This window comes from Oryctolagus cuniculus, chromosome 1 (genome assembly GCF_964237555.1).
Source record: "Oryctolagus cuniculus chromosome 1, mOryCun1.1, whole genome shotgun sequence".
Taxonomy (NCBI): Eukaryota; Metazoa; Chordata; class Mammalia; order Lagomorpha; family Leporidae; genus Oryctolagus; species Oryctolagus cuniculus.
Window position 1 is genome coordinate 119845624 of NC_091432.1, and position 12110 is coordinate 119857733.

General features: G+C 58.0%; 1 protein-coding gene and 1 long non-coding RNA gene across 5 annotated transcripts in view; one reads left to right on the top strand and one right to left on the bottom strand.

Moving 5' to 3' along the window:
- Positions 1-12110, bottom strand: part of KIRREL3 (kirre like nephrin family adhesion molecule 3) — a 577652-nt gene that overhangs the window by 23959 nt on the left and 541583 nt on the right. For all 4 annotated transcript variants that reach the window (XM_051818702.2, XM_051818695.2, XM_051818703.2 and 1 more), the window contains 2 exons: positions 6345-6495; positions 11-116 (listed from right to left, as the gene is read on the bottom strand). In XM_051818702.2, coding sequence (XP_051674662.1) covers positions 11-116; positions 6345-6495 — 257 coding nt within the window. The remainder of the gene's footprint in view (positions 1-10; positions 117-6344; positions 6496-12110) is intronic.
- LOC138843621 (uncharacterized) overlaps positions 1-12110 on the top strand; it is a 91423-nt gene that overhangs the window by 4917 nt on the left and 74396 nt on the right. The gene's annotated exons all lie outside the window — the stretch shown is intronic.

A 12110-nucleotide genomic window follows, 5' to 3' on the forward strand; every position in this document is an offset into this window, starting at 1 on the left:
TGATGCTCACCTGTACTGGGTGACAGCCGGGTTGGCCTTGGCAGAGCAGTGGAACGTGACCACGTTGTCCTCCAGCACTGGCTGCGGCTCCACTGACAGGTTGACAAGTGGGGGGTCTGGAGAGAGAGGACAGTCATCTGCAGACGGTGTGAAGAATGGCTGCCGGGAGACCCCTGGCTTATATGGAGAGGAAAAGCCAGAGAGCCCCACCACCTTGGGACCCTACCCTAGAAGATGGGGGGAAGGGGGGTCTTAGCAGGAGGCTCCTCCCATCCCTGGAGGTGCCTGCCTCAGACCGTGGTGGAGGGGGATCAGAGCCCTGGGGGGCGGCAAGGTCTGGTGTGGAAGTGGACGGGCGGCCAGGGCCTCAGGAGCTGCTGCCCAGCTTCCGGTTTTGGGTAGAACAAGACTCATCAGCAGGAGAGGTGCAGTGTCCTGGGGGCACGGGGTGAGCGGGGACTCAGCCCTATCTCAATGCAAACTGTCCGTCTTTGAAACGTCTGTTTGTTATCTCTGTGTAAAGGTCCTGGGGCATCTGTTCACTTGAAAGTGGCATTGAGATCCTTTTGTCAGCCCTGGCTGTCGTCACCAGGCCCTCCGCTCCCTGGGCTGGGGCTTGGCTTCTCATTCATCATAAGCAGCTGAGCTCTGGGGTGCCACACGATGGGAGGGGAAGGAGACAGGAAGTCAGAGAGAGGGAGAGACACCGGGAGACAGGAAGCAGAGACGTGAAAGCCGACGGAGGGCGCAGTTGGATTGGAGGCAGCCAGAGAGGGGCACAGAGGAGAGAGTGGAGAAGTGGAAACCACAGAGGGAGACCGAGGGAGAGAGAGAGGCAGAGAGACAGATGTGCAACACCAGACTCAGAAATGCAGAGGGAGAGAAGAAAGAAAAAGGCGCAGGGAGCAGAGAGACCGACAGATGTCCAGAGACTTCGACAGGCAAAGGTTTCACACTGAGAGCAGAGAAGCCCGGGGGAAAGCCAGCACAGACAGAACCCATGGCATGTTGGGGAGAAAGTCCAAGCAAAGGAATGCGGATTGGAGAAAAGAGGTGAGGAGAAGCAGATACTGCTGCGAGGCAGAAAGATGGACGTAGAGCTGAGGGCCCGCAGAGGAGACACAGAGGGACGTCAGCCCCGGGAATGGTCTTGGCTCGGCCTGGCTCTGCCGAGAGGGGAGCACTTCGGCGGCCAGCCCTGGACCTCCTCCAGAGGCTGGATCACTTGTGTTGCTGGGTTCCCTGCGGCTGCCAGGCCTTGGTGCTCCCAGGGGGAGGGGAGAGGACAAGCCAGCACCTGTCCTTCCTGCTGGCCATGGCCCACAGGTCTGGTTGGAGTTCAACTCCAGGCTGAATTTGGAGGGCAGGGTGGGTCTCACGGCTGAGCCGGGGTCCTGGGCACCTGTCTGAGGCCAGTCCCCTGACAGGCAGAGCATGTGGCTGGAGGCCATGGCTGCTTTCTAGCTCATTTTCTGAAGATGAAGTGCAGGAGCCAGCCACCCAGAGGCCGTTGGGGAAAATACTGACCCCTCTGTGGTCCCCAGTGTGGACCACAGAGGGTTAAGATTCTAGCCTGCCCAGCCTTGCCCCTGTGTCAGACCCATAGAGAGGTATAACCACAATCCCCGGCTGTGAGCTGAGCCTGCTCGACCCTAGAGGAAGCACCCATTTGACTACTGGCCACCCTCCCCACTTTCACCGCCGGCTGGGGCTCCCCAGTGCCAGGCACAGGGCAGGGCATGGGAGGAACCCACCGGGGCTTCCTTGGTGTCCATAGGGATCCATAAATCAGGAAGCAGGTGCTACTGGAGAGGCTGGAGAATGACTGGAGAAGTGATTTGGCCATCTCCATCTTGCTTTTGAAAGCATAGCTCAAGAGGTTGCAAATATGAGGATGCCCACGTGGACTTGCCTCCCTCATCCCAGGAGAGCTCCAACTGTGGGAGCCCCGGGAACCCTCCCTAACTGCTGTCCGCAGGAGTCCAGGCAAGGCTGAGTCAGGAGTCCAGACTCTCCGTGCAGGGCTGGCTGCCGACTTGTGCCTGGCTGTGGCTGGAAAAGCACACCCTGGGGCGCCAGGGTTGGGGAATGGCCATGTGGATCCAATATGTGGCTGGCCCGTGTCCTCGTGTTATGAAATCCAACACTGGGGGTGGAGGACCTCAGTCTAACTCAGCCGGAGGAGGTGGGGAGTGCCAGGTCAAGAGACTCAGGGATGTGCCACAGAACTTGGGGGACAGAGACAGGCATTGTGGCCCAGTGGGTTGAGTCACAGCTTGTGACAAGGGCATCCCGTATCGGAGTGCCAGTTTGAGTCCAGGCTACTCTGCTTCTGATACAGCTCACTACTAATGCTCCTGGGAAGGCAGTGGATAGTGGCCTCTGCCACCAATGTAGGAGACCCAGATAGAGTTCCTGGCTCCTGGCTCCTGGCTCCCAGCTCCTAGCTCCTTAGCTGTGGCTTGGCCCAGCCTCAGCTGTTGCAAACATTTTGAGAACAAATCAGCAGATGTAAGATCATAGCGCGCGCTCTCTCTCTGCCTTTTAAATAACTACATAAATGCATCTTAAAACAAAAGCCCTGGGGGACCATTCCAGGTGGCCTGTCCCTCACCAGAGTGTCCTTTACAAAGTGATGAGCTTTTGGGAGGCAGCGTGGCACAGTGAGCACCTGTTGGAGGACATTCTACTGCCTGAAGCTCTGCCCCATATCTGCTACCCTCAGTTCACCCCAGGAGGACCTTATCCTGCCCCTTCCTCCCCTCTTTGCAATATCCTCGTCATCCAGTGTGTCCTGAAGGGCCCCAGGAGCGTGGGCCCTGGTGGTGGGGGTCCCACACTTGCCAGTCTCCCCACAGAGCCAGGCCTAGGTCTCCCTTCGCTGCTGCCCTGTCCTCTTGATGTGCAGAATATGAATTTTCAGGAGTCTGCTGAGCTCCGGAGGTATAAATAGTTTATGTCATAGCCAACTATTAAACATGATTTCAATCCCACTTGCGATGTCGGCTGCATAACACACAGGAGGGCAGCTTTGATGTAGCTGGTGGAGCTGAGATCCCGGGGGACAGATGTTCCAGCTGAGTCTGTCAGTGTCTCCGTCAGCAGCATGCGTGTGTGCGTGCATGTGTGTGTGTTTGGAGGAAGTATTGCGTGGAGGAGGGGAGTGGGGAGAGAGAAACTTCATGACTCAGTGATTTGCTAGCACATCCATTCGAAATTTGGCAGCTGGGCCCAGAGTCCAGATGTGGCGAGGCTTTGGGGGCGTTAAGCCTTCCCTCCCATTACTCAATCTGGGGGCTTTGTCTTCCGTTGAGTAACATAGAAAGACCAAGGGAAACAAACAACAAATGTGCTTTTGCTGAGTCTGGATGCTTCTCGGTTGACTGAGAAAATGAGCGGGTTTGCAACGGCAGTTCTGATCCAGCCCGTGGTGTCCGCAGAAAGCAGCTGGACGCTCCCTGAATGCACAAGCAAGGAGGAGCGTGGGGGAGGAGAGAGGGTGTGCTCTGGCTTGCCAGGCACAGAGACGACACCCCCAAGACAGGAGACAGGGGGCTGGGGCAGCTGCGTGATGAGTCCTCCCCTGCCACCTACGACTGGGAGTGGCGGGAGCAGCTGGTGCGTGCAGAGGGCTCACCAGGGGTCAGGCACGCTGCTAGGGCTTGACACCAGTGATTGGATGTCGTCCTCACTACAGCCTTCGGAGGTGAGCATTATTACCTCCGTGTACACAGGAGGAAACCGAGGCACGGAGAAGTTAACTAACCAGGTCGGTGTCACTCAGGAAGTGTCCCATCCAGGAAGAACTGCCACTGCCAAGTAGGGGCCCCACCTAGGAAACGAGGCACCTGGGTTCTGAGCCTCTCGCCTAGTGTGGCTCAGATGTCGTTGGAAAGACATGCAGGAGGCAGACCCTGGCGCCTGCGCACCATGGCGAGGGGAGGCTCTTGCTGGAGGGTGCCTTTGGGGGGCGCGCTGGGCTTGGGCTCCTGATGATGGCTTTCTTGTTGCAGGCGGGGAGGCTCTCCTGGGTGATGGACAGTGCCCAGGAGCAGGAACACTGCTTCTTCCCATCTCCCCCCAGGGCCGGGGCTGCTGTCTCAAGGAGCCACCTAAGTTGTTTCTTTTGCAAGGGATCGTCCAGCTGGCACAGAGGACGGGGCTGCACAGTGACTGCGGAAGGTGACCGGGAAGTAGGAGGCTTGGGTGTCTGGTGTCTCCCACCCTCACCCCTCTCTGATTTGACTTGGGGCTCATCCATGATCTGTCCCAGAGCAGGAAGGGATCTTGAACATCACTTGGTCAAACCAGACTGGGAAGTGGAGTTCCTCGGAACAAACTGACGAGCTTAGGCCAACCCAGTTCATGGCTGTTGGAGCTGGAGCATCTGACCCTGCAGCATCTGCCTCCTCTTAACCGTGGGGCCTAAGTTCCAAGTCCTAGCTCCTCCCAGGCAGAAGCAGGTAGCACTGAGTGCCAGGGCCAGGGGAGGGTGGAATCCAGGGTGCAACATTTAAGGAGGCCCTCCTCATCAGGGCCCACCGTGTACTCATGGGACCTTCAGAGTAAGCACTTCCTTAAATGTTACAATCCAGGCTCCTCACTCCCTTGGTCCTAGTCCCAGCGCCAGTTCCCAGTAGCTCCATCTCCCTTGTTCTAGGTTTGACAACAGCTCTGCTGCTCAGGGCTTTTATTGAATGGGGAATGAAAGAAAAATCCTTGGGTCTGTGTGTGTGGGAGAGCAGTTGTGGGGGGAGGTACAGGTGTATGGAGGGTCAGGGGGTTTGCTAATGGCTGTGGCAGAATAGAGAAGACAAAGTTTTCCCCAAGAGCTCAACCTTTGTGTCTGGGTGTCTAGAGCCCAGCTACCTCTATAACCTCCTCTTCCGCCCTCTAGAATCCACACAATGTCAGCCAAGATTTTAGACCCGAGGTGGGAACTTCGGCTGTCTGGCTGCCAAGACAGGTTCCTGAAACCCTCAGGGCTCCAGATCCCTGGATCTCCTCTGCTGCTTTCCCAGGTACATTAGTAGAGAGCTGGATCAGAAGTGGAGCAGCCGGGACATGAAGCAGCACCCGTATGGAATGCTAGCGTTGCAGGTTGCGGCTTTACCTGCTATGCCACAAGACGCTGGCCCTATGCACTTGCTTTAAAATGAATGAAATGCTAAGGAGGTCATGAATGACAGCCTGTAGCTCCAACCTTGTCATTCATAGCTTTATGGTCAGGCAGCCCCAGGTGGCGGTGCCTTCCCGATCTAAGGGAGAAGATGTCCACTTCTGAGTGTATGGCACTCAGGGGACTTTTAGGATGTCCTTAAGAGTCTCCTTTGGCTGACTTTTGGAAGGCCGTGCTGGTGGGAGTGGAAAGTATGGTTATGGTCGAGATTGATCCTAACCAACCATGTGGAGTAGAGAGAGGTTGCTGGGGGGGGGGCTCTGGAAAGGTAGGTGGGGTGGGCCTGGAAATGGCCTTGGGCAAGTCTGATCAGCCTTTTTATGCCTGTTTCCCCAGATAGGGACCATAGTCATATGCCTCCCAAGTGATCATGGTAAAGGTCCAATGAGACAAAGCTCATGAAAAGCATGAGCTGGGGCCGTCGCTGTGGCGCAGCAGGTTAAAGCCCCAGCCTTCAGTGCCAGCATCCCATGTGGGCACCGGTTCGAGTCCTGGCTGCTCCACTTCTGATCCAGCTCTCTGCTATAGCCTGGGAAAACAGTAGAAGATGGCCCAAGTCCTTGGGCCCCTGCATCCGTGTGGGAGACCTGGAGAAAGCTCCTGGCTCTTGGCTTCGGATCAGCACAATTCCAGCTGTTACGGCCATCTGGGGAGTGAGCCAGTGTATGGAAGATCTCTCTCTCTCTGTGTAACTCTCTCTTTCTCTGTAACTCTGCCTTTCAAATAAAATAAATAAATATTAAAAAATAAAAAAGCATGAGTTGCCTGGCAGCTGATCTTCTTCCTCTTCCTCTATGTCCTTGGCCAACCCTGCCATGGGGGTGGCCCAGGACACCCTCCACAGTGCCCAGCGCTGCTCTCCTGTCCTGGAGCCCTTAGTGCCCTTCAGACCCCAGCACTTGGCCTTGACTCCCTCACCCACAGAGGGTGGTGGGCCATCTGGCTAGGCCAGCAGCTGGCCACACTGACCCGTGTGGAAGCTCCACCTTGTAGAGGTGTGGAAATGTAGTTTGCAAATGAGGTGGTTCACACGACAGTGAGAAGGACAGCATGGCCCTTCAGCTCTGTACACACCCACCGGCCGAGCCCCAGTGGCCCCGGTCACGCATGGGCAGGGCTGCCGGTGGTTCCCACCCCAGGCCTGGCAGGGCCCTCTGGTACTCACGCTGGATGTCAATGGTGACCGAGGTCTCCTTTCCTCCGGGGATGGCTTTGTTGGTGGCGCGGCACACGATGCTCTGCCCGTTCTCCACGTCGCCAGGGGAGATGAAGAGGGTGCTGACGATGCTCTCACGCTTGCCATCGCGCAGCAGGGTCTGGGGGCGGGGAAGGGAGAGAAGCATTTGTGTCACCAGCCTGGGATGGCCTGTGTGTCTAGGAGAGGGTGGGGTCCCAGCTCAGAGAGGGGAAAGGCGAGCCATGGACAGAGGGGGTCAGCTCAGGTGAGCCAGGGGGACCAGTCTGGCGTCACCCATGGCTGCCTGGCCTGGCTGAGCACTGGACTGTGGAAGGAAGAGGGAATGAGTTTGTCATCCTGTATGCAAACCGACCTGGACAAGTAGGCCAAAGGCACAAAAGCAATGAATGGAAACGAATGCACATCTGTTCCACCTCTGCCATCCTGGTGAGTCTGAGTGCAGGAAGCGAGTGGTGCCAGTCTTCTGTCTGGCACGGTGGGAGGGGCAGGCGAGGGTGTGTGGGGACGCAGGAAGATTCTGTGTACACTGACCTCTTGATTACTTACCTATACTTTTCTTTTTTTAAGATTTATTTATTTATTTGAGAGGTAGAGTTACAGACAGTGAGAGAGAGACAGAGAAAAAGGTCTTCCGTCCTCTGGTTCACTCCCCAAATGGTTGCAACAGCCAGGGTTGGGCCTGGCCAAAGCCAGGAGCTCAGAGCTGCTTCTGCTACTCCCACACAGGTGCAGGGGCCCAAGCATTTGGACCATCTAATACTACTTTCCCAGGCCATAGCAGAGAGCTGGGTCAGAAGTACAGCAGCAGGCGACTGGAACCGGCGCCCATATGGGATGCTGACACTGCAGGAGGAAGCTTAGCCTATTACACCACGGCACCCTATACGAGCCCTTTCTACTTCTCGTGTCATTTCACTTTCTGACCTCATCAGAACCTCAACCAAGCTGTAGGCAGGACAGGTGCCGCCATCTCCCACTTGACATGGGAGGAGACAGGTAAGGCTGAGGGGGACTTCAGGACTGGACCACACTCACCCTTCTCGTTGGAGGTAAAGCAAATACCAGGGCCCTGTTGTGGGTTGAGCTGTAATCCCCCCACATTCCTGTCTACCCAGGACCTCAGAACTTGAATAGGAAAGTAGGTCTTTGCAGACTGGTTGCCAGTAATCCATTAGGGACCTCAGGATGACATCATCCTGGATTTACAGTGGGATCCAACTCAAAGACTGTGCAGCCTTTTTAAGAGAAAGCAAAGAGACAGAGGAGGAGGCTGTGTGAAGGGGGAGGCAGAGGCTGGAGTGAGGCAGCCACAAGCCAAGGGACGCCAGGAGTCCCCAGGGGCTGGGAGAGGCAGGGAAGGATCCTCCGGAGCGAGCAGACATCTGTGGTCTCGAGCACCTGGGTGGAGCGCTCAGTGACCGAGGGCCTGGGAACAGACACAAGTCCCGCAGCCACTGGTCTCCACCCTCGTTGCTTTTCCGCAGTGTCATCCAGAAGCGGGTGCCCCCACCACCCTTTTCAGCTACCTCCCCACCAATCTGGGGCACTAAGGCAGGTGTGCTGGGAGGGGCAGGGTCGGGGGCACTTCCAGGTGGGGATCGGCTCAGCCCTCAAACACTTAACTCCCTCCAGGGCAGGGTGCTGGATGCAGTCTTGTTTTGCCCTGATTGGAGTGAAGGGATAGACTAAGGGACCCCACTTCCTGAAACCCTCCCTGGACTCACAACAGCATGGTCTAATTCTCACCAGGGCCCTGCGGCGCAGGGGGCGTTATTGCTACTGTGCAAAAGAGAAACCTGAGCTCAAGGGAGTCAGGGATTTGCTGGGCAGAGCCGGCTGCGACCCTGAGCTATGACACCCTGCCCACTTCCCCGAGATGCTGGGGGTGCGGGAATGGTGAGGAAAATGAAGCAGCCCCCAGTGAGGTCCAGCCACACGTAGCCAGCCCTCTGGTCCTTCTCTGCCGTGGCCTCCAGCACCGCGTAAACCTGGCTGAGCCTTAGTCTACATCGGTGTATCCCGCTTTGGGCAAGCCAAGGCTAGACATTCTAGAGAGAGCCACAGAGCAGGTGGAGGCCCCGGGCTTTCTCTTGCCCACTGTAACACGGGCAGGGCCTGGGCTCCGGGCAGGCCCTGTTGGCTGAGGTCTCATAGCCGTTTCTTTCCCGGGGATGATGGGAGGAGGTGGCCCCAGGCCTCGCAGCCAGGCCCGAGAGCAGTGCTGGAAGATTGGGAAGTAGCCAGTGCCAGCAGCCCTCGGGGCAGTCTTGGAGGTAACAGGGCGAGGGCCAGGGGCTAGCGTACCACAAAAGGAGTTGGGTGAGGAGGGTTGGGAGGAGGGGGACGGGCATTGTCCTTCCATCTCTTGTTCCGGACTTTTCCAGGGATGCTAACAAAGGACATTTGCAGAAGTGTGACTCTGCCAGGAGTCTCTCTGGGTAATGGGCCCCGGGCATGGTGGTGATGGTGGGAGCTGGGAGCTGGGGCTCTAATTAGGCCCTCGGATGCCTCCCTCCTCCCCGATCCGACGTGCTTGTCTGCCTCGCCACAATGACTAATGACATATTTACTGGGTCCGGGCCGGGAGCTTTTCTGGGAAATAAAAATTCTGGTTCAAACTGTTTGTTCCACCTAATTAGAGAAGAAGGGGAGATGTGTTTATTAAACAAGGGAGAGCATGGGGCGCCGCATGCCCCAGGAAGGCCCTGAGCACCTTCCCCCGGCCCCCTGGAGTGGGGAACCCCAGAGGCAGGGCAGCATCCCAAGGGAGCACTGTGGGCAGGGAGGCAGGCCGGCTGGGGCGCCTGTCTGTACCCTGGTTTTCCTCCACCTCCCATTTCTTCCTGATGGTCTCCTTTCTTTCTTTGTTCTCATTTCTTTTGCTTCATTCTTCTTCTTCTTCTTTTTTTTTGACAGGCAGAGTGGACAGTGAGAGAGAGAGACAGAGAGAAAGGTCTTCCTTTTCCGTTGGTTCACCCCCCAGTGGCCGCTGTGGCCGGCGCACTGCGCTGATCCAAAGCCAGGAACCAGGAGCCAGGTGCTTCTCCTAGTTTCCCATGCAGGTGCAGGGCCCAAGCACTTGGGCCATCCTCCACTGCACTCCCAGGCCACAGCAGAGAGCTGGACTGGAAGAGGAGCGATCGGGACAGAATCCGGCGCCCCGACTGGGACTAGAACCCGGTGTGCTGGCGCCACAGGCAGAGGATTAGCCTAGTGAGCTATGGCGGCGCCGGCTGCTTCATTCTTCTTTGAAAAATCTCCCCTGATGGTCACTTTTGTCATATGAAAACAAAGCCTCTGGACTCGGTGGCCTTGCAGGTGCTGTCCAGGTGGACCGTTCTGCCGTGGGATGATTCCTGACCCAGCCGCTCCGCTTCTCTGCCAGCTCCATGACCCTGCCTCCCTTTTTCCTCACTCCTGTTCCCTCACTGAGCTGGGCTCCGGGGACAGGCCCTGGGCACTGTCTCCCCAACCCCCCCCCCCCATCTTCTGCTTTGGTAACCGTCACTAGGGTGCAAATCGGCTCTGGGGAGTCAATTAGTAATGGGAGGCCTCTAGTCTCTGGCACCTCCAGCGTGGCAGGCACAGGACACTGCAGGCTCAGCCTGCGAGTCCCTGGGCTGCTGTCCTGCGCCCAGAATGAGCGCACCCGGGCATCTTTCTCCGTAGGTGGGTTTCTGTCCCTCTCTTGTCTCTGTGCATGCACCTGCTTTCTGGCCTGTGTCCTTACTGCTCCCGTGACTGTGAGGCCTGGCTCATTCTAGATCCGACAGGCTTCCTGCCTGTACACCTGCACCCTGTCCCAGGAAGCAGGAGCCAGGGTTCACTTCTGGTTTCCCAGCAGTGGTTTGGGAGGCTGGGCCCGGGGAGGGCAGAGCGCATGCTGGGTACTGGACAGCCAGGCTGGGCCCTCTGAGATGGGTGGTTGGAGGGAATGTGGTGGGCAGGTGCCCCCACCCTGGAAGCTCATTGCTATGCAAACAGCCTAGGCAGTCCTGCAGCGGCCTGATTGCCTGGCAACCAGGCCTCCGCTCTGCAACCCCCCCCCCACCATGTCCCTTATTATTATTTTTTTTTTCTCATTCCTCTCCAGCAGCCTGGGGATGGATCCAGACAGAGCCTGAGCCCTAGCGCCAGCCTGGGTGCCCTTCACAGCCAGGGTTGAGTGAGAGGCTGTCTAAGCCAGACAGAGGGGACAGGCGTGGGTGTAGTGGGGAGTGTGGCCGTGGGAGTGGGCATCCATCCATTTCCTAGGGGCAGGTTCTCCAGAGCTGCTCTGAGCAGGGGCTCAAAAGAGGCCGTGGAGCCCAGAGGGTGGTCCCCAGGCAGGTGCAGAGGAGGAGGCAGAGGGGTCATGGGGTGGCGGGGCTGCGAGGTGCTACCTGTGTAAGGCCAAGCAGTCCTCCTGCCTGCTGCACACACCAGGCTCAGAGCCGCCTCCTCCTCCCGGCTTAGTGGGGGGGAGGGGGGCGGGGGGGCCAGGAAGCTGGCCCTTGGGGAAGGCTTCTCTCTGGGTCCGGCCCATAGTCTCCTCTCCTCTTCCAAACACAGGCTTTCTTGCCGGCTTTAGGTCTCTGGTTTCTCAGACGAATGCCTTGTGGCCTCCACTGTGGTGTCTGGCCCTGAGAAGCCAGAGGAACAAGAGAGGAGCTCAGTTGTGCTCCCATGGCCATGTGCCCAGGAGACCTCCAGAGAGGCCTTGCCTCGGCCCAGGGCTTCTGCAGCCAGACACTCCCCTGGAAGTCCCCGGTGAGCAGTGCCAAGGGCCCCGCCCAACAACGGCGCTCACGCTGACACCCAGGCCACCAGGGCAGCACGTCTCAGAGGCATGGCCAGCCTGCACGGGGTTGGGGAGGGCTAGAGGGCACTTTGTCTGCCTGTCTTCTTCCCCAGGGGAAGGGGCCGGGGTTCCCCAGTGGCCCTTGGGGGTGGAGGGCAGAGGGCCCCCTCCTGGTCTCCAGTGGCTCCATGCAGTTTCCCTCAGGGGCCTTCACAGTAGGCTGGGGACACCATGCTGGGGTCCAGGTGGCCCTGGGACAGGTCCTGTAGGGTGACCTTGACCTCTCACCAGATGAGTCATACCATGTGCTCTGCAGGATGTAACTCTGGGCAGGGCCTAGGGTGGCCTAGTTTCAGGGAGGGGCTAGATAGGCACCTGCCTGGGAGGAGAACACTTCCCTCCCCTTTCACTGTCTCTGGATGGCTACTCCCTGGGTCTTCTGTCTGCAGTTCATAACAGCACCGCCTGGCTCCAGTCCTGGATGCCAGCCAAGAATCTGTCTCCCAAGGCTGCTCCCCTAACCCCACCTGGATTCCTGCAGAAGAAAGGGAGGGAGTTTGCCCTGGGCTCTGGGTGGGGGCCAAGTTCTGAGAGCAAAGGTCTGGCTTAGCTTTCCAGGGTCCTGGAAGAAGAGCCAGTGGTGGGTGAAGACTGGGGGACAGGTTATACACTGCCCCACTCTCTGAAGCCCAGGAGAGCTGGGGAGAGGAGGGTTCTGGGGGCTTGGAACCCCAGTTTCAGCACCCAGGGACTGTGTTCCTCTGGCCCAGCTGCAGCTCAGAGCTCATGTGGCGGCTACCCATTGTCTGAGCAATGGGAGGAGCACAGGAAAGAGACAGGATGGGGCGCATGAAGCTACAGTGCCAGCCCCAGTGGTGCCCGCTGACAGCTCAGGGCAACTGCTTCCCCCAGTTCTGCTGTAGACACAAGAGACGGGACAAGCCTTCCTCCAA